General features: G+C 44.8%; 3 protein-coding genes across 4 annotated transcripts; all 3 read right to left on the bottom strand.

Moving 5' to 3' along the window:
- Window positions 1-383: 383 nt before the first annotated feature.
- On the bottom strand, window positions 384-9,792 carry cct6a (chaperonin containing TCP1, subunit 6A (zeta 1)). The gene is made up of 13 exons (XM_061803980.1): window positions 9,542-9,792; window positions 7,767-7,830; window positions 6,909-7,043; window positions 6,653-6,826; window positions 6,387-6,490; window positions 4,756-5,029; window positions 4,466-4,548; window positions 3,765-3,861; window positions 2,542-2,689; window positions 2,111-2,244; window positions 1,396-1,501; window positions 706-778; window positions 384-612 (listed from the first exon to the last, which is right to left on the bottom strand). The coding sequence occupies exons 1-13, from the start codon at window positions 9,676-9,678 to the stop codon at window positions 540-542; spliced, it is 1,602 nt and encodes a 533-aa protein (XP_061659964.1). The 5' UTR covers window positions 9,679-9,792; the 3' UTR covers window positions 384-539.
- A 619-nt stretch (window positions 9,793-10,411) lies between these two features.
- Window positions 10,412-18,624, bottom strand: LOC133492065 (protein NipSnap homolog 2-like). The gene is made up of 10 exons (XM_061803983.1): window positions 18,160-18,624; window positions 17,137-17,264; window positions 17,012-17,057; window positions 15,902-15,996; window positions 15,600-15,670; window positions 14,030-14,170; window positions 13,909-13,940; window positions 12,723-12,817; window positions 12,563-12,646; window positions 10,412-10,941 (listed from the first exon to the last, which is right to left on the bottom strand). Exons 1-10 carry the CDS (start codon window positions 18,258-18,260, stop codon window positions 10,877-10,879), a joined length of 858 nt encoding a protein of 285 aa, XP_061659967.1. The 5' UTR covers window positions 18,261-18,624; the 3' UTR covers window positions 10,412-10,876.
- A 118-nt stretch (window positions 18,625-18,742) lies between these two features.
- mrps17 (mitochondrial ribosomal protein S17) lies at window positions 18,743-20,166 on the bottom strand. 2 transcript variants are annotated; one of them, XM_061803989.1, is made up of 3 exons: window positions 20,007-20,166; window positions 19,666-19,814; window positions 18,743-19,454 (listed from the first exon to the last, which is right to left on the bottom strand). In XM_061803989.1, the coding sequence occupies exons 2-3, from the start codon at window positions 19,786-19,788 to the stop codon at window positions 19,173-19,175; spliced, it is 405 nt and encodes a 134-aa protein (XP_061659973.1). In that variant the 5' UTR covers window positions 19,789-19,814; window positions 20,007-20,166; the 3' UTR covers window positions 18,743-19,172. The 2 variants fall into 2 exon arrangements, with proteins under 2 accessions (XP_061659973.1, XP_061659972.1); XM_061803988.1 differs by having other exon boundaries at window positions 19,666-19,901; window positions 20,007-20,157.
- Between the last annotated feature and the right edge of the window lie 253 nt (window positions 20,167-20,419).

Below are 20,419 nucleotides of genomic sequence, written 5' to 3'. Positions count from 1 at the left end.
AAAAAAATGACCAAAATAATGCAGCTCGTGGCTTTTCTGCATGTGACTGAAAACTGCCCCCTAATTGGACAATTCAAATCAATTCCCAAAGTCTGCATTTTAGTCTGTTTGAAACACTAACCCAGTCTTAAAACCCAAATTTAAAACGCGAAAAACAACAGAACAGAAGCCCAAACACTACTTTGAAGCGCTCATTTTCCCAGTTCCCCTTGTGGGGGAAAAAAAAAAAAAAAAAAAAAAAAAAACTTTCATCAAATCGTACTCCCTTACTTCTATTATTGTGGCCCAAAACAGCAAGTACTCGTTTGTACTTCAACTTTGTTCTCTGCATGCATAAATATTGTTTTCCTGCACACAATAAATAATCATACAAAGCCCAAAAATGTTGATCAAGAACACATTTAATGAGCACACAAATAAGCTGTTGTCAGTGCCGTTTCCTCCCTTACACATTTAGAAAAGAAAAAAAAATGTGATAAATAAATCTAAAGGTCGTCGTTGAATAAGTTGCAGTGAACTTCCTGGTTGACGCTTGACCTTTAACCTCTGAGGGAAGACATTCCAGCGCGCATGATTTCATCCACCAGCAGGATGTTGCTGGCGATCACCGTGCTGCGTGCGCGCACACATATACACAAATAGTTGGGAAAATATTGTTCACAATGATAATGATGATGATGTCATTCATGGGCGCGTTTTAGTCACCAAGAGTGAAGAAGTTGCTTCTTGACGCTGTAGTTGTCCCACACGCCCGCCTCACCCGCCACCATGGGCTCCCCTAAAAAAAAAAAAAAACACCCACACATCAATTATTATTGCGCCAAGAAGACATACAACAGAAAAATGACTTTCAACGCGTTACTTGTACGTATAGTTGGGTGGAGTGAAACATCTTTTAACTTAACAGCAGCAGTTTTGCACAAATCTGCTTCTTCTCCCCGCACCTGCGTGGGTTTACTCCGGGTGGGCACTCCGGTTTCCTCCCACATCCCAAAAACATGCAACATTAATTGGAGACACTAAATTGCCCCAAGGTGTGATTGCGAGTGCAACTGTTGTCTCGATGTGCAATGCGATTGGCTGGCGACCAGTTCGGGGTGTCCCCCGCATCCTGCCCGTTGACAGCTGTGATAGGCTCCAGCACCCCCCGCGACCCTTGTGAGGATAAGCGGCTAAGAAAATGGGTGGCTGGATGATTATTTTAATGGATTTTCTCATTTAATTATTGACTTTCATTATACTGCCTGTTGTAATTTCATTTGATTGGAAGACTTTTGTAACGTTCCAAACTACCGAATAAGTACAAATAATGACGAACAGTGGCGATATCGGATTGGCATCGGCCAAAGCACGGGGGCCGCAATACCGGGATGGTACCAGAAGCGGAAACGTCACCTGTGCTGAGGTCCACGCCCACCAGCTGCCCTCCGGACTCCTTAAACTCCGTCTGCAGCTTCAGAAGAGTCTCCTGAGGGTCGTAACCAGAGTTCTGGGCCAGGACCTGTTCGTTCGTCGGGGAAAGAACAAAATGTTGCATTACAAACTGACAGAGAATTAAAATTGATGGAAATCATTATTTTTTATATGTATGGCATAACGATTAAAAAAAAAAAAAAAAAAAAAACTGTCAACTATGAATTCTGCACTTGATTTAATTTTCTTGTTTTTTTTTTTTTTTGGGGGGGGGAATTGCACATTATGCCTGAGAAATCTTGCCGACCGCAATTAATTCAATGTGGAATAATTTGGAATTATGAACATATTTTGTACTTGGAAAGTTTGAAACAAAAATTGTTGAAGAGGGGAATCATGACGCGTATGTCTGAAGGCGGAACAAGTGTGGAATTTGAATGTGAAAAAAAAAAAAAATCAAGAAATGTTGGGGGGGGGGGGGAACTTCCAAGTGAATTTACAATAAGGAGCGGGAACCAACAGATTTATTTATATTTATTTAGAAATGGTGGGAAAATGCGATCCGCGATGGTGTGAATTTAGGGAAAAGGTTGAGTGTGGAATGCCTTGAAACGTTTTATTGAATGCGCTCATATTTACACGTCAAACGAGGTGTGGAAAAAAGGGTGGATTGAAAGACTGCTGTTGCCATGGTGACCTTGGGAATGACGAGGAGGGCGTCGGCGAAGGCCTGCACGCCGAGCTGGGCTCGTCCCTTCACGCTGGCTTTGTGCTCCATCAGCGCATTGGCCAGCGCCACCTCCAAGGCGCCCGCACCCGCCACCACGCAACCTGCCGACGGAAAACAGCATTTAAGACAAAATACCAGTCATCAAATAGATCGACACTCCTTTGCAGAAAGCCATCTCAGGCATTTCTTCGATATCTTTAAAAAGGAGGTACTAGCGTGTGTCACACGGCGCCTACAAGTTGGGCCCAGTTGCAGCACAGCAGCTTACTACGAAAATTGATGGTACGCGAGTAGGCGCAAAGCGCCACTGGTGTCGAAAAACATCACGAGTGCACTGAATTGTCAAGGACTACACGAGGTTGAGCCGGCCACGAAATCTGCCGGCGTGCGTTTCTCACCGTCCTCGATGGCGTTCTTGACGGCGCGCAGGCCGTCCCGGACGGCGTCTTTGATCTGCGTCAGCGTGTGCTTGTTGGGACCTTTGAGCAGCAGCGTTACTGAGCGAGGGTTCCCACACTTCTCGACGAACGTGAACTTCTCCTCGCCCTACGGACGGACACACACACGCATTCAATCAGCCAAGGTCACACTGCATTTTGTGTCCGTTCACTAAGGTTTACGTTCATTTCCTCTTGATGCAATGATGACGGTACCGTCATTTCCGGCCTACAGAGCACACCCTAGTTATAAGCCTCACCCAGTACATTTGGAAAGGAAATACCGTTTGGTACATTCATACGCCACAGCTGTGTAAAAGCTGCTAGTGCCCACATTGAAACACGAGATATTTACAAAGACAGACGCTACACAGAGTTTAACACTAGCGCCGCTGTGCTAACGCTAACGCCGTGCTAACAGGGCCGGACCAGTAAAAGTCACTTCCTCGGCACATACATTCCACCGGTCTTTTCCATTTGAGTACCCACTTGCAGCCGTGAGAACAAAATGCCCAAATTAGCCAAATCACCACATAACCCGCAGGGTTGAAAGCGTGTGGAAAAAAGTCGCAGCTTATAGGCCGGAAATTACGGTAACATGAATGCTTAAACTCCCAAAACGAACATTGAACTCTTGCGAGTACTTTCCCCAAGTACAAACTCATTCTCTGCATGTGTTGCATTCAAAAATCGTTTTGGATTTTTTTTACAATCACACTATTACCAATGTTTATCAGAATGATAGTCGTACATCAAATAAGTGTTCATATGTGGGTTTTTTCTGTGGTTTTTATCTTTTATTTATCTGTATTTTTATTTATTTATTATTAGCAAATTTATTTGATTTATTTTTTTTTATTATTTTATAATTATTACACAAGAAGCATGTTTGGATCTACCATGCCATTATTGAAACTACCAGTATTTTCTTTATATATCTTATGCATGCTGAGGTTAATATTAAACATGCATACATAATTAAAAGATATTGACTCTTGACCCATTTATCATTGTCAAGTTTATGTTCAAAATGTTTCTTTTACAGTCCATTGCAGCTTGTGTAAAAAAAAAAAAAAAAGTTTTTAATGGTCCAAAGTAGTCAAGACTTTTTTTTTTTAAAAAAAAAAACAATGCTCCAGTATGAACATGAAATTGGTGTGCGAGGGACGGCGCCACCCACTCACCAGCGTGTGCTCATACACCAGGCCCGCGTGGCCCAAACATTCCGGCGTCAGGTCGTCCACGGAGTTCATCGCTATACCGCCGCACGCCAATGTCAGTCTGCCGTGCGATAAACAAAAAAAAAACAAACAAACAAATAAACAACACTGTGAACGCGCCAGTTTGAAGTTTAGATTCCACCGCTGAATCCCGAAAACCAAAGGACCGAAGGAGGTAGAAGAAATTTTTTTGGGGGGCGTGGGGTTGGGGGGGTGATAATCAAATCAGTCTTTTGTGATGTGCCCGAATGCTCGAAAACACAGGTGTCAAACCCGAGGCTCGGGGGCCAGATGTGGCCCGCAAAGCCAAATCCAGTGTCAATTTCCACGATTCTTGTAAAAATCTGTGCCAAAAATTTCAAATTGTCATACATCGCAAGTGATCAAGTTGAGATATTGCAAGCATTTTTGCGTTGCCAAATGTGACTAGTTGAAAAACACTTTACTCTTGATTTCTGATTTCAAAAGTAGTTCACAAATTGATGACGTAAATATGATGAGATGTCACAGTCATAACGGCCCTCTCTAAGGGAAACCGGAACAGCAACGTGGCCCGCGAGAAAAATGAGTTGGACACCCCTGCTCTAAAATGAGGTTAACCTCGACCCAATTTGACGAGAGCAATAAAGGACCGACTTTCGGGCCGTTGACGACCGTTTGCTCACCTCTCCATATTCCTCCTCTTTGCTCTGCGCAGGGCGACGATGCCCTCCTTTGCGAGGGCGTCCAGCGAGTACGGGTCGATGCCCTGCATGTCAACACAACATCCGTAGGGCCACACCGTGTAGGGACACGAGTTGTTGTCGTGAAGTGCTGAATACATGTCAGGGGAAATGGGCCCCCGCACGCAGAGGTACACGCCACGCTTACTGTAGCACGGTCACGCAAGCGGGAAGTCGCCACGCAGCCGGCGCATCCCGTGTGTTCGCCGTGCACTCGCGACCGAACGCTTTACCTTCTGGTTGATGACGACGAACCCCTTGTCGTCCCCGTCGACGCACACTTGCTTCTTGAGGGCGACGATCTTCCGCACGCGCTCGATGATGAACTTCCTCTCGGCCGCGACGAACTTCTCCCGCTCTTCGGCGCTCTTGTAGAAGAAACCCGAGTTGACCTCCGTCTTCTCGTACTCCAATGACACGTTGCACGTCAGCACGAAGGCGTCCTCCACCCGCTTCTTCATGTCGGGGTGCCGTGCCCCGTGGTCCAGCACCAGGCCTCGGATCAGCCTGCGGACAAACGGACTCGCTGTCATTTGGCAATCATCCTAGCGTCGCCTTGCCATATTGGGCTTCACACGATGAGGTTATTTTGAGGCCAATCAGTTTGGGGGAAAAAAAGGAAATTGGATCGCAAGATGGTGCAATCCATCTACATGGAAATATACACGTGTCCAATATACAATTATTTTCAAACGTGTTCTCTATTCAGGTTCATGTGCCATATTTTTGTGCTACCGCGTTCACCGGTTAAAAGGTCAGCTCACTAACTTTTTTTTTTTTTTAATTCTCCCCATACTTTAGGCACGCCGCGGTTATATTCCATATGTACTGGTACGTTGTGAACTAAGCTATTCAAGCTGAAAGACTGAATATTTATGTCCACACCTTGTTTCCAAAATGCGACTGTCACATGGCAGTTGAACGGCTCAAACATAACAAGAAAGTCATTTGTTTATATAATGTTACTTGAAATAACGGCATTGAGTGTGCGAATCATTGACTTGACCAGACTGTTGTATTCTTCATTCAGAATCATTTTCCAGGCCTTGACTGGGGTCTCTTTTAGTTCTTATTTGTTTCTGAGGGTTTCTCCCTTCCGGAGGTAAAACGCATGCTCTATTGTTTTAATGTCTGGCGATCGACTTCGCCAGTCTACAACCGATCAAGTCTTGTGTTGTGTTGTTGCATGATGAAGCTTCCGTGATTAGTCTGGATGCATTTTTCTTGAAACTTCCAGATAAGACCGTTTTTTTGACTTCATAATTCATTCCGGCCCTACCGGCACGAGTTACGTCAATAAAGCCGAGCGAGCCCCTTTCGGAAGCGACCCTGGGAGCCCAAATCGTGACCTGACCACCACCGTGCTTCACAGATGAGATGTTGTATGTTTTGGAACATTAGCAAATCATTCCTTTCTCCATACTTTGGCCTTCAGTGTTTGTAAAATCGCTCCGATCGATTTTCCCTCTTCTGTCAGATTCAAAATGGTTTGCTTTTCTCCCACTGACGGCTCTCCAGTCTTTTGCTGAACAACAAATGCAATTTCCAAGCCAGCAACACCTGAGCACCGAGAACCACCAATCAGTCACACGCTCCAATATTTTTGCTCATGTGACAAGCGGTTGGTTTCAAACAAAAGGTGCTCAGCCCTTAGTCGTTGAACACATCGAGATGTAAAAACCATGAAATAAAAGCTGGAATTCTGAACTTTTGTTTGAAACTACTGAAACTCAAATGTCTTCAGCACGCCACAAAAACAAAAGAACCCATCTTGCAGTTGCAATACCGCTGCAGGGGGCCCCATTTCTTTCGCCCTCTGAAAACGTTGCGGTGACTGGCTGTGGTCCGGACGGCGCTCACTCACTGTGTGTCGCAGTCGGTCTTGTGTTTCATCTCCATGATCTCCACCATGTGCAAGTCGATGGGCTCGTCGGGCTTGGCAATGGTCAACACGGCGTCCACCACCGCCTGGACATACCGAACGCCAATGTGTGACTCGATCAAGCATTTCCAGACTTCATATTGAATTTTTTTCTGCGTGCCTTTCCTTAACCATGTTTTATTTTCAATATGGATGACTAAAGCATTTGCAATTCGAGCTCAAGGGGGACGACAACGACAACACTCCACCTCGGTGAGGAGGTCCGCCAGCTCGGCGTGGACTTTGGTCCTGAGGGAGGTCCGAGCGACATCTATAAGGATCTCCCGGTCCATCGGACGAGTCACCTTCACCTCCTCCAACACGGCCAGCGCCTTCTCCTTTGCCGAGTCGAAGCCCTCGGCCACGATCCGCGGGTGGAGACCCTGGAGCGTGCGCCCCCAAAAAACGGCCTCGTCACCCCCACGTGGATTCTCCGAGAAACCGGCTCGGTGCGCGTACGCTTACCTCGGACACGTAGAGGTCAGCCTGCTTGAGCAGCTCGCCGATGATGAGGACGTTGGAGGTTGTTCCGTCTCCCGTGATGTCATCCTGGGCGGTGGCCACTTTGGCGATGAGCGATGCTGTCGGGTGCTGAATTTGCTGAGGAAAAAAACCATCAAGTCATCGCTTCGGGCACTTATAAACACTTGCAGTTTTACTGACGCATAACCAAAATATTGTTTCATGTAGGGCTGCGCAACGTTGAAAGAAAATGAGTGAATTAAAATTTCAAATATAGGTTTCAGTAGAAAAGAAATTGTGTTTAAAAAAAAAAAAAAAAAAAGGCAGATCCACTAATTTCCGTGAAGTCTCCCAGTATTTAAATGCATCGTAATATTGAGTAGGTAACAGTCCAGGACATTTGAGTTGAGATCATTTCTTTTCGTGTCAAGATATGCTGTAGTCATTTGCACATTCTCAATACTTTCAAAAAAAAAAAATACATTTTCGACACACCTTTTAACATAACCTGCCTCCGTGTTTCTATACTTGTTTAAGTGACAGTTTATGTAAACTTGAAGTTTGAGTAAACCTGATTTAACGTACAGAATTACGACTGATATACAATATTCTTGTGCGTACTGTATATTGTATTATTGACTCTACTGTCATTTTTGTGTTGCACACACTGATGCAAACCACATTTTCCCTTCACGATTTCCATTTGCACATAGTCCAAGCTGTTAAAAAAAACGTGAATTTAATAAGGTTAAAAAAAAAAAAGTTACACTTATGAAAGTAAAATGACGAGCTACACTTTTTAACCTTAGTCGCAAGGGAAAATACGCTTGGATAAAAAGAAGTGACAAGGGCCCCACTTACCATTTCATGTAAGAGGACGTTCCCATCTTTGGTCAGCTTGATATCGCCTGCTCCGGAGACCAGCCTGCACACATTTTACTTATTTTGTCTCCATCACACGCCTGCGGCTCGGCACACATTTAAAGACAATTTTAACACTTCTCGACCAAGAAAAAACAAAAGCAGGACCATCTTGTTTTATAGGAAACAATAATACTTACGTCTGCTGTGTTTAAGAGTGGATTCATCCGGAGTGTAAGGTCCGAAACAGATATGTTTAATATTTATATTTTCACGTGTATTTATATTATCGGCACCCGCCCCACACACACACACAGGAAATGTAATATATATATATATATATATTTTTTTTTTTTTAATTGTTTGGGCCTTTATCTGACAATCTTTTGCAATTTGAAACACCCTTGTGTTCATATAAGGCTTTGGCACATAAACCGTTTATCTCGCTGCATTCAAACGTTCAAATCATCAAAGGTTGGAAGATGTGTTCATCCGAAAAAGGAGGACAAAATCCGACGACGGGATCCTGGATATTTCCCCACACCGTCTTGGACTTCACTGTCACACTCCGTCATTTGGCACAATTCTCAACGCCATTATTGTTACTCGTCCTATTTATATCTCTGTCACTCTGCACTCAGTATTTGTGCACTTCAAATTGCATCTTAACTTGAGTTCCATGGAATCAGTCCAAGGGTTTCGGTGGCGGTCAAGACCGGCAGGCCTTCTATTGCCAAGAAAGTCCTTGCATACTCAAAAAGTACCGTTTAGGGGACTGTACAAGGAACACACTGGCCAAGGCCTTAACATCCATTCATAAATCCATTTTCTTCGCCGCTTATCCTCACAAGGGTCGCATGGAATTGGAGCCTAACCCAGCTGTCAAAGGGGCAGAAGGCGGGGTACGCCCTGCACTGGTTGCCAACCAATCGCAGGGCACATGGAGATAAACAGTCGCACTCACAATCACACCAAGGGGCAATTTAGAGTGTCAAATTAATGTTTGTATGTTGCATGTTTTTTTTTTTTTTTTTTTTTTTTGGGGGGGGGACTCACGCAGGCACGGGGAGAGCATGCAAACTCCACACAGGCGGGACCAGGGTCGAACCCGGGTCCTCAGCCACCGTGCCGCCCATGTTTGGAGTTTCTGGGTGAAATGTACATTTGTTACTTTACTCTTTCAACACTCTGATTTGAAGTGCATGGTTCATTCTTATCTACTACTGAAATGTTTAGCCAAGGTTTGAATTTGTAAAAGCTTATCCATACTTTACGATTACTACACTTGAAACTTGTGCGGGTTTAGCATCTCCTACCAGATTAATGACCATCTGTGAGTTGTTCGATATTGTGAGTAAGTCCTGAATATGAATTTCGTTTTGTGGACTGCAAAAAACTAGTTTTGTTCGTGTTTTAAAACATTTGGGAACTCATAAGGATTCAAATGAACATGAATTATGATGCTAAATTTCGCATCAAGCTCGGGCGGATGATGACGGGGAAACGTGCATCGCCCGGGCTAAGATTAGCATGTGTTAGCATTAGCTACATGAGGCTTCAAAAAAAACCGAGCAACCTTTAAATGACAAAACGTGGGGGACGGATGGGGTGGGGGTGTCACGAAAACGACACGGGACTGTACTTCACAATTTGACGACGGAGAGCACACGGAGAAATTCACAGATTAAGGAGCTGCCTTACAACGCTCGCTAGCCGGTTAGCTTCGCATTTAGCATCTAGCTAGCCCGCCCTCGGCGCGTGGCGGGGCCGCTCACATTTTCATGGTGCCTTTGGGTCCCAGGTTGCTCTTGAGGACGTCCTGGAGCCCCCGGGCGGCGCTGATGTTGACCGCCAGGGCGGCCTGCGCCCGGGCCACCTCCGCCTTGGGGTTCAGAGCTTTGACGGCGGCCATGGCGAAGCACACGAGCCGCGAGGTGACGGACGAAAAGTGGGAACTCGAGCGACCGACACAAAAGAAGAAAGAAAAAAGAGACTTCCAGAAGCACACGTGCTCCGATGACGCATTTACGGAACAAGTCCAAGCTCGGACATTCTGTTGTCCGAAGGCAACCCAACTTTACAATGTTTGTTACAGGAGGGTTTTTTTTAATATTATTATTACTTCTCGTGGACACAACATAAATAATTAGGAATAAGCCTGGTTTGTATTATCAAAAAGCAATACGTGACCATTGGAACTTTTTATAATGTGACGAACGGAGGGAATGGGTAAGTCCTAAGAATTCCGATACCAAAAGAACGCAACATGGCACACCCAAATCAACGAGCTTTATTTTACTTTATAGTATTTGATTTCATAAAGACAAAAACGTTTCCATGAAAACAGTGCATTCGAATGAAAAAAAATACATATCAATTTTCTTGCCTGCTTATCCTCACGAGGGTCGCAGGTGTGCTGAAGTACGCTCTGAACTGGTCGCATTCATAAAGACAAAAACGTTTCCATAAAAACAGTACATTCGAATGAAAAAACAAAACCAAAAAAAATCTATTTTCTTAGCTGCTTATCCTCACGAGGGTCGCAGGTGTGCTCAAGTACGACCTGAACTGGTCGCCAGGGCAAAAATAGACAAACAACCACCAGCCTATGTCCTTATTTCAGTTATTTGCTGTAAAATAAGTAGTCTCCTCATTAAAAGTTTATTGTCATTATGTACAACAACGTGATTCAAGCGCAGATGCCGTCAATATTTACCGCCAGTCAGGAAACGCTAACAGCCCCGCCACCCCATTAGCAGCTCATTTAAGTCACCGAGAACGCAAACAGACCGGCTCGAATCATTGCCAGAAAAGAAACAACATTGAACTTTTTGGAAGCGTCAACGTGTTGAACAGAAAAACCGAGAGCGTCACCATAAAAACCAAACGGGGGACTTGCAAACTTATCGTTCTCCGATTTCTGACGAGTCGCTACAAAAATCAATCAAGGTGAATCGGTGAAAAAAAAAAGTTCTTGGGGATTCAGCTGAGGTCTTCCTCAGGTTAGGAGACCGCCGTGAAGATGATGAAGATGCTCAGGTCATAATCTCACGATCGAAGCAAATTCAAGCGGAAGGTCCTCCTGGCGCCGTGGGTGGGTCGCGCGCTTCTTACTTTAAGGGCGAACTCTTCAAGGGAATCATGACTCGAGATTCCATGTGCTGAATCAGCGGCACTGCGGGAACCCAAACAAACACCGGAAGAAATACTTTGAATTAGTACGACTACAACTTCATATGTTTATCATGCAAATGGAAAAAAAAAAGATGTCAATACAGTGCAAAAAGAATTGGAAAATATTGTATAAATGTGCAACATGAGATGTGTAGGACATTTAATGTGTTATCAATTTGCTACATTCACTATTAAAAAGCAGTCATCGTTTATCGTGTTAGCGAATGAAAAAATGGCTGTTACTCGTCGCTGTTGCGTGTTCGATGCCGATCTCAGTTAAGAATGTGCGTGTGTTTTATGGATGTCATGACCTTTTGTCAATAAATTCACTGAAAGTGAACCGGAGGCTCCGTCTATACCATTTCAATCATAACCACCTTTCGCGGAGTGCTAATAAATTAGCTCACGACGTTTACATTAGCGTTAACTTTGAGACAGATGTATGTTGCAATTGCCTCATTACATTTGTACTTCTCTTCTTTACAGTCATATAATCCCAAATCGTTGCTGATGGTGTAGTGCTTTTGGTGCGGGCAGCGTGGGGTCGATTCCCGCTCAGTGATGGTGTCGATATCTGCCCTGCGACTGACTGGCGACCAGTTCAAGGCGTACCGTAATTCCCGGCCGACGGAGTGCACCAGGTCATAAGCCTCGGGACACAGAAAGAGCTTAACGCTAGCGCGGCGCTAACGCATCACCGCACAAACCGCAGGGTTGAAGGCGTGTGGAAAAAAGTTGCGGCTCGTAGGCCGGGAGTTACGGTAGTCTGCCTTTTGCCCGAGGCGAGCTGGGATAGGCTCCGGCTCTCCCGTGACCCTTGTGAGGATAAGCGGCTTGGATAATGGCAATGTAGCGAGAGACGACCGTATGCGCTCAGCGATCAACATGCAGGGTTCATACACTTCCAGAGAATCAAAATTCCATGAATTCTCCATGACTTCCCAAGTATTAAATACAAAATTCCACAACTAATATTGGATTGTGGTAGACAGCAATATTTCAGCTATATGATCGTGTTTTCACTTAAAGAATAAGTGCCAGAGCTTATCAATGTAGTAGGCACATCTTAATGACTGTGAAATTTATGGTTATTAGAAATATAAACTATAATTACATGTTAAACATATGTTTTATGTCGCCTATTTTTTTAAAATACAAAATTAGCTATTTATGCAGTGTAGTGTATTTGCTTTCATCCTCAAGGTGGAATTTTAACATTATACACCATCTCATCCTGCACTTTCTACCAGACCTCTTTTACTCAAAAAGAGAGAAAATCCCATCCAGTTGCACCACTTTTTCTTCTATTATTCACGTAACCCGACATTCATTAAAGCAACAGCACTTTTTAAATTTTTTTTTTTTAACTTTTATCATTATCATCACACGTAAACACAAGCAGCATGTCTAACTCTTCGCTCGACGCTGGGTGGACGGCGTTTGTAAATATGAGTCTACCCCTTTAGGAGCCGAAAGTGGGTGGAGTCAGGTATACTACAGGAAACTGCGTGCTTCTGTGTGCTGAGAATGTCAATGTATTTTACGCATGTGATTTTTCGTGCTCGATTTACAAATATGATGGGAAGATGTTCCCATGGCACCGCAGCCACGTGCCGACCCACCTGTGTAGTAAACGACCTCATCCCAGCCTTCTCGCTGCCAAGCCGCGTTTCGGATATTTTCTCTCGACTGAAGATCTTTGTAGGCTGAAAAATGAAATGAGGGTCAGAAGACCGACGGGCGGTCCAATCGAGTCAAAAACAAAAGTTCCGGCGCGCTTACCCCATAAGTGGTGAACTTGGTACAAACTTCCGATTTGTGAGAAGAATCCTCCGACGGCTTCCTGGTTCTGCTGGCGAATCTCGATCGCGCGCGCCCTGCGGACCCGAGCAGAACGCACGGTCACGCTAATCCTCGCGGCGCTCCATTCGACGCCATTAGCGTGAGTTGATTCGCCGGCGCCCAATTAGCTGTGAAAATCCAATGCTGCTGATGCTCACATCCTCATCATCATCATTATTATTATTATTATGACTTTAATTCCAAGAAATGCATATAATTTACCCAAGGTGGGCAAAATATGGCCCCCGGGCCACGGAAAAGGCCAGGAGGCAATTGTCAAAAGTCCTGCAATCGAAATATTCAGTGATTTTACTCATTTTGAACTAGAATAGGCTCGCCATGTTATTGGTTCATTTATTTTTTTGTAAATATCAGAATACAGTAACCTCATTTAATTAAACAATTGGTTAATCAATTACAATGTATGCATTATTCATTGTGGATAATAAAATAAAAATAATGTGTTGTCATAAAAAAAAAAACACCTGCTGTACATGCACCATATACTCGGGGTGGGGGGGATTATTTTAATAATCTCATACATTTTATTACTGACTGGAGGAAAAAAAAGTTCATGCCTTTGTTCAAAAACAGGAAATTATGTCAAATTGAAAGTGCATAAAATTGACTAACATAAAATGATTATGATAAGAGTTTCTGTTTTGGTCAGAAAATTGGCAAAAATGTTGTTTTGCAAAATAAAAGCAGTTTGGAAATGTCATGGAGGACAACACAAATTGGAAAAGATTTATTGTTGAGGGCTGAAATTCTGAAATTTGGATAATTATAAGCGCCACCTCTACTTCGTACACGTTTTAACTACTGCTCATTTCAAAAAGTTTGCCCACCTCGTAAAATCGCAACAAATGCGTGTGCGTTTTTTTTCCATATCGTCAATCACACATCACACGACAATTCAGGAATATCAACCATGCTTATTTGATCGTTCATGCTTGTTTGACTTCACTTAGTCATGCAGAGATTGCGATGTAAAAAAAAAAATAAAAAATACCACGGACTCAAACATCTGCTACGATCTGCAAAAAGTCATAAAAAACATCCGATACTCGTCATCGCCCCGTTGGAAGTCGCTGAAGTGCGGACAAAGGAGACGCGAAGGACTCACCAGTAGTTGCCCCACTCGATCATGGTGCCGGGCTGCAACACAAACAAAACCACGGCGGCGACGCGTCAAAGCCAGGCTTGAAAGAGGGGAGGGGGGAGGTCGGGCACGGACAGGAAGTTACCCTGAGCTGGTACGATCGCAGCTCGTAAATGTTTGGCCCCGTGCGGGGGGCAGGCTCATTCCAGAAGCTGAACTCCAGCAGCAGCTGATTCCGGCGCGACAACAGCATCTTCCCGCGCTCCTGCCTGTACTCGCAAAACATCTGGCCACATTCACGCAGGAATCAGCACAGCAACGACACGGCTGTGTCCGAAATCACTCACTCCGCACTCCCCCGGGTGCGAGATTCAGTGCGCCGTTTCGCCAACTCGTTCGGAACGACTCTGACGATGATCTCACGGTTGTCGCGCATTAACGACCTTTGTTGCTGCGGTTTAGAAAAAATGTACCGGAATTTGCGGCCTCTGAGTCGCGACTTTTTCCACATGCTTTCCACCCTTCGGCTTGTGCGGTGATGCGGCTCATCTGTGCAATTTTTCCTAACGGCCGCAAGGGGGCACTCAAGCGGAAAAGGTAAGCATGAGACCGGTGGAATATATGTCCTAAGGAAGTGACTTTTGCCGGTATGTTAGGTTTTTTTTTAACCGGTAAAAAACAAAAACATTTTATTCAAAAACAGGAAATTATGTCAAATTGAAAGTGCATAAAATTGACTAACATAAAATGATTATGATAAGCGCCCTGGTAGCGCTGTTTTAGCGTTAGCGCTTTGCTAGCATGTTGTTGCTGTGTTACTGTCGTGTCTCAGTGATTTTTACTGGTATTTGTTTTTTCTTAACCAGCCGTTAGCACTGAGCAAGGGTTAGCACCGCGCTAGCGGTTGCTGCTGTGTTTCTGACGCGTCTCTGTGATTTAGGTATATATATATTTTGTGCTACCGTGTTGCTAATGTGTAGTTGCCGCGGCTGTGTTTTGTTTTTTTTTTTTTTTTTTTTTTACCAGCCCTGTTCGTGCTACCGTGTTATTAAAACTTTGAAAATGCTTTCTGTGTACAGTCTTTCTTTGTAAATATCTCCTCTTTCAATGTGGGCACTAGCGGCTTTTACACAGGTGCGGCTAATGTATGTTATGTACCAAATGGTATTTCCTTTACAAATGTACTGGGTGAGGCTGATAATCTGGCGCACTCTAAGTTTTTTTTTGGTAAGGTTTTATTGAAAAAGACTATTTTCGGTTACCCCTTATCCTCACCAGGCGTCGTGGGCGCACTCTGGTCGAGAGGCGGGCTATGCCCAGAACTGGTCACCTGCCAATCCCAGGGCACACCCACATTCACACTGATAGAAATCTCGAATCTTTAATTAACCTCGCATGCATGATTATGGAATGTGGGAGGAAAGCAGCGTACCGGAGGGGAAAAAAAAAAAACAAAAAAACAACACAGGCACGGAGAGAACATCCAAACTCCACACAGGCGAGGCCGGATTTTAACCAGCAACCTCAGAACTGTGAGGGAGATGTGCTAACCAGACGTCCATCTAGATTTATGATATAAAAATCCCTATTTAGCGATTAATTATTTGAGTGCTAATGTCAACTAAACACTCCTTGTTTCGAGTAGGGAATGAGAGTGAATGTGCAATTCTTGTACAAGTGTGGTATTCCTGGTGATCAGCAGGTGGCGCCCTTACCTTATTCTGCCTGAGCTTGCTCATGACCTCCGTCAGGGCCGGGTAACCACCGCGATATCTCCATAAGTGGACTACAACAGGCAACGATGAGGTTACTCACACTGATTACAAAACATTCCCCCACCATTTGTTACAATGCTATATGTACGAAAAAAATAAAAATAAAGAATCCCTGCTAAAGTACAATTCAGTTTTATTTTTTAAATGTGATAGCAGGTGTACAGAGTTTGACAAGCGCTGCACTACGTTGTTCATTATTCCATAACGTGGGTGCGTGTGTCGCAAGAGGATTAGGGTCTAACCTGCCTGGTCCTGTTCTCCGTACCATGTATTCCAGGTTCCCACAAGCTCACACGGGTATTCCAGGTCGGCGTGAATGGAAGGCAACACGCCCTCACTACACCCACACACAGAGTTAAAGGTCAAGTGTCACGCCTATAAACATTCTAAAATAGATATTGTAACACAACATTAGTCACTTCAATGTCTATACTAAATAATAAATAGGAGCGGAGAGCGCATCATCCATGCGCAAAATTGCCGTTAGTCTCATTCGAGTCATGTGGTTGCCATGTTGGCTGCATCTTCTGTCTGTGACATCGCATTGGATGATTCGCCGTTGAAAACACGCTGTCCCGCCTACCATGGGACACGCCCCTTCAGACACGGAAGCGAACATCTCACAAGTGAGTCAAGTGTCCGGGGCAATACGATCCTATCGTTTTGAGTCATATTTAGATGATATGCGGATCACCGTACCGCCCGGTCCACCTCCACGGCGGTGATAAACGAAGCCCTCGAGCGACGATGACGCCGCTGCTAAAGATGTGCCAGCTCAGCGGTGCCGCGTCCGCCGAGCACAACTTCGGCCGGGGTGGCACATCGACACATCTAGCACACCCAACGATTTTTTTTTTATTTTTTTTTTTACACACCTACCTGTCATTTGGAACCCACGAAGCTCTCGTCCTTTACACCCGTGCAATCCATTTTTCTCGACGAACCGGGTCTTTCGGAAAAGTATTAAGAGCGAATCCATCCTCCCGAGTGTTCGAGCAATATCCAGCAGTACAACGATGCGGTATTTTGGCTAATGCGGAGAAACAACGAGTGACCTTCCAGCACGTAAAACTAGCATAAACATACGAGACCGCTTGAGTGCACTACCGCCCTGTACGTCACTTCCTGCTTCTTGTCGAAAACAAATCCCTCGAGAGGATTTTCATGGCGGGACTTACAAAAAGCCGTGTACGTCAAAATCATGTTTTGTGGTGAAAAACAACGGATTGGTCCATACAGGCTGCTGTTTTTTTTTTCATTAATATACTAAAAATCATGCATTTCATGACAGTGGACCTTTAAGGACAGTTTATCAGACGTGTTTGTGTGACAAGATAAATAAAGCGCATTACCAAAGTTGGTTGTAGTCATCCAAACACTCGGGCTTCACGTTGTGAACTGCAAGAGTGACGCAAAAAAAGTTTACATGGACAACTTCCGAGGAATGTAGAAAGTTTCCGCATGGCGTGACGCTCACACTGGATCTTGTACAGATTGTTGTCTTCCTTCTTGGCCAGCAGGTGAGAGTGGGCGTCCTTGCGCGGGTCCACCTTCCTGACGAACAGAGACTTGAACCAGCTGTCCTGGAACCCCGACAAGCTCCTCCTAGGAGACAAAGCCACTATGATATTTAGACCACGTCCCAGAACAACATTTGAGAAATAATACCATTGTCCATGTACACTAGTAATGTACCTATTATGGAATAAAACCAAATACCGAATTCTTTACTGTGCATTGAGGTGGAACACAGTCTTCGACTCACCAACACAAAAGACAATGCAGTTACGGAATACATAAAACTCATCATAAACACACTAAAAACAGAGGTAAAATATACTGCAAATAGGAATACAGGTAACGTCGTTATAAGTTCGAGAAAAATAAAACATTTTGGAGCAGTTAAGTTCATCGTATTCCTCATACTTAAGAAGGTTGTACGTTATTCAACACCGCACGCCTCTTGCACAAGCTGCTTGTTTATTCCTGCACAGTGACAAGCAGCTTTAGAAGCTATAAATAGATAAAAATGTTATTCAGGAAACAAACAAAATAGTTAGTAGAAGAGGTGAGCAAGTCCACATCTTGCATTAGCTTAGCGAAGACAATATATATATATATATACACTGTCGTCCCCTTTACTGCTTTAACAAGCGAACCGTGGAAAAAAGAAGTTTGTGCACGAGTAGAATTTCTCTGCGATGACGTTGCGCCTCAATATTTTGACCTTGGAGTCACGCTAACTTTGGCGCTACTTCATGACATGATTTGAAAAGTTGAAATGCTCGATAAGAAGAAAAAACAACTTTTAAATAGCAAGGGGCGATTTTTACAACAAGCACGACGTCGCCAGCCCACGTACGTTCGCTTTAGCCACCGAGACTAGCGTTAGCTTAGCCGCATAGCACGCCGGAGTTTGACATTGATGCAGGCGGAACAGGGGAGAAAAAACTCCCTTTGAGTGACAGCCGCTGCCGAGTTGGGATCTACCGAGACTCGCCTGACAAAAACCCCAAGCTGCCCGCTGGAGACCGCACATTGTTGCGATAGTTTGACACCCGCCAGCCATTGTGGCGCCGTGCGAAGGACTCGCGCCGCCATCTTGCTTCAGGAAGAAGCCGGCGTACGGACGGAAGTCCGCTCGGACCGAAAAGCACCCTTCTTTTCTCCGGCACCAAACGTTTTTCAGAATATCACAGTCTACTCTGGAATGGGTTCGGAATGCAATCTGACGCCCTAAATCTTTTAGGCCACTCGACCCGCATTCCTGCCCCTCTGAGGAGAGAGTGGCCGAATTGTCAGGTGTTTACGGGCGATAAATGACACATTCAATATGGCCGCTGCACTGACGTATCCCTGCATGTGGGCAACACACATTTTCATAACTTCGTTTAAAAAAAAAAAAAAATGGAGCGAGCACGCTTACTGGAATCAGCATCCTCAGAACGTCAAATTTAATCTCCGAATGATGTTATAAATAAATAAAGCCATTATTGTTACTCATACATCCCTGAATTAAAAGCACATGATCAGCGCACATATTTAACAAGCATTTATGATAAATTTGGTATCAAAGAGGCAAGCTTGACAGCAGTTTTGTTTTAATTGTGAGCCCGTCTTGAATTATAACAATCACGACGTGAAAATACAGGATGGACCGAATATTTGTGTATTTTACATATTCAAACCTGCAACCCAAGCCGTAGAAATTCTTTCCAAACACATTGTAGAAGGAAAGCACGGTGGTCTTAGTGATCGGAACATCCGCCTCGCAGTTTTGTGGTTCCAAGTTGGAGAAGTGTGGCGTACTCTGGGATTCTCCCATATTCCAAAATCGCGTTAGGCTAGCGAACACTACATTGTCGATAGGTGTGAATTATGAACACTTGTATGATGTCAGCGAGTGGCTGGCAACTGGTCCCGGATGCATCCCACCGCTCACCAAAAGTCACCTGTGCGAGACACGTCCAGGCCACCAGGGACCGGCGTGAAATTCACGCACAAATATCGAAGTTATGGTGACGCCTCGGCCGAGATGTTCAAGCTCTGCAGTTTCTCAAGCAAAGTCCCGCATTCGCCGCGAAGGTCGTCCAGCGGCTCCAGGAAGTCGGCGCCGGCGACCCGCTTCCCCGTCAGCGGGTCCACCACCCGACCCACCTTGTAGACCACCCGGTCCAGCTCGTGTTTGACGTGTTTGGAGCGCGGCTCGGGCAGTGCCTTGAGCAGCACCACGTCGCCCACCGTGCACTGCTGGAGCGCGTCGTGGGCGAAGTACGTCTTCCTGCGGTTGTAATACTGCCAGGGAGGAAGCACAGGAAAAGGCAGCAGCGATCGATCGATCAATCAATCAATCAATCAATGCATGACAAAGATCAATTATCTCTTCATGGCGTATGATAACACTGGTGACGTGCAACTGAAATCAACTATTTTCAGCCTTTCATGTCGTTTTTTATAAGGTAAGAGTCCAGTGCACGCATGTCAATGTTTGTGTTTGTCTGCTCACCTTGAGCAAGTATGGGTCGAGAACAAGTCTGGTGACGCGCACTTTCGCAGTCTTCCTCATCTTGGTTCCGATTACTCTCCCGATGATCCACTTGGCGTGGACCGACGCCTGCTTGACAGACATTTTTTTTTCTACCTGTTCTTCTTCTACTAAAGTGGACCGAGAGAAGAGTCGTCAGTCGCTTCGTTTTGACATCGTGCTAATGCTAAGCTAACAGCTCTCCGCCTTCATCTGCCCTGTCGTCAAAAGTTAACTTTCAGTTTCGGGGACGGATTTGTGGGGTTACGTGACGAAGGTAACTGCACGCACCCCAATACGTGATGTAAAAAAAAAAAACTTACAGTTAAAGTGAACAAGTTCGAAATGAGAAGGTCAGACATCCAGAGGAGCTCCTGGTCTTCTTCACGCTGCCAGACGCGGCCCCAGTTGATGACGTCAGTACGGCGAATGACGAGGGACATACAGTACAAAATTAGTACAAGTACAGAAGTACTATAGATTTACCCCCCGCCCCAATAAAATAAAATTCTGTGCCACTTATCCTCACGACCCTTGTGAGGATAAGCGGCTAAGAAAATGGATGGCTGGATGGTAAGCAGTGGGAAAGATTTCAAATTTCGTTCTTGACAATTTGCGATCATGCCTTTTCACTCCATGGTCCATGCATCCATTTTTCTGAGCCGCTTATCCTCAGAACTGTGAGGCCAACGCTTTCCATCTTAGGTCACCGTGCCGCCACCATACAATATCCATC

The sequence above is a fragment of the Syngnathoides biaculeatus genome, chromosome 18 (assembly GCF_019802595.1).
Source record: "Syngnathoides biaculeatus isolate LvHL_M chromosome 18, ASM1980259v1, whole genome shotgun sequence".
Lineage (NCBI taxonomy): Eukaryota > Metazoa > Chordata > Actinopteri > Syngnathiformes > Syngnathidae > Syngnathoides > Syngnathoides biaculeatus.
The sequence above is the reverse complement of the archived record's forward strand: the minus strand, read 5'-3'. Positions and strand labels throughout refer to the sequence as shown.

Coding starts and splice junctions, on each gene's coding strand:
- cct6a (XM_061803980.1), bottom strand. CDS start 9,678: ATGGCCGCCGTCAAAGCTCTGAACCCCAAGGCGGAGGTGGCCCGGGCG. Junction 3,862..4,465: donor AAGAGGAGGAATATGGAGAG/GTGAGCAAACGG, acceptor ATCGCACGGCAG/ACTGACATTGGCGTGCGGCG. Junction 779..1,395: donor GGGCGTGGACCTCAGCACAG/GTGACGTTTCCG, acceptor TTTTTTTTTTAG/GGGAGCCCATGGTGGCGGGT.
- LOC133492065 (XM_061803983.1), bottom strand. CDS start 18,260: ATGGCGGCGCGAGTCCTTCGCACGGCGCCACAATGGCTGGCGGGTGTC. Junction 15,671..15,901: donor CGGAGAACAGGACCAGGCAG/GTTAGACCCTAA, acceptor TGCCTGTTGTAG/TCCACTTATGGAGATATCGC. Junction 10,942..12,562: donor TGAGGTCGTTTACTACACAG/GTGGGTCGGCAC, acceptor GGGTTCCCGCAG/TGCCGCTGATTCAGCACATG.
- mrps17 (XM_061803989.1), bottom strand. CDS start 19,788: ATGTCTGTCAAGCAGGCGTCGGTCCACGCCAAGTGGATCATCGGGAGA. Junction 19,455..19,665: donor TCGACCCATACTTGCTCAAG/GTGAGCAGACAA, acceptor CCTCCCTGGCAG/TATTACAACCGCAGGAAGAC.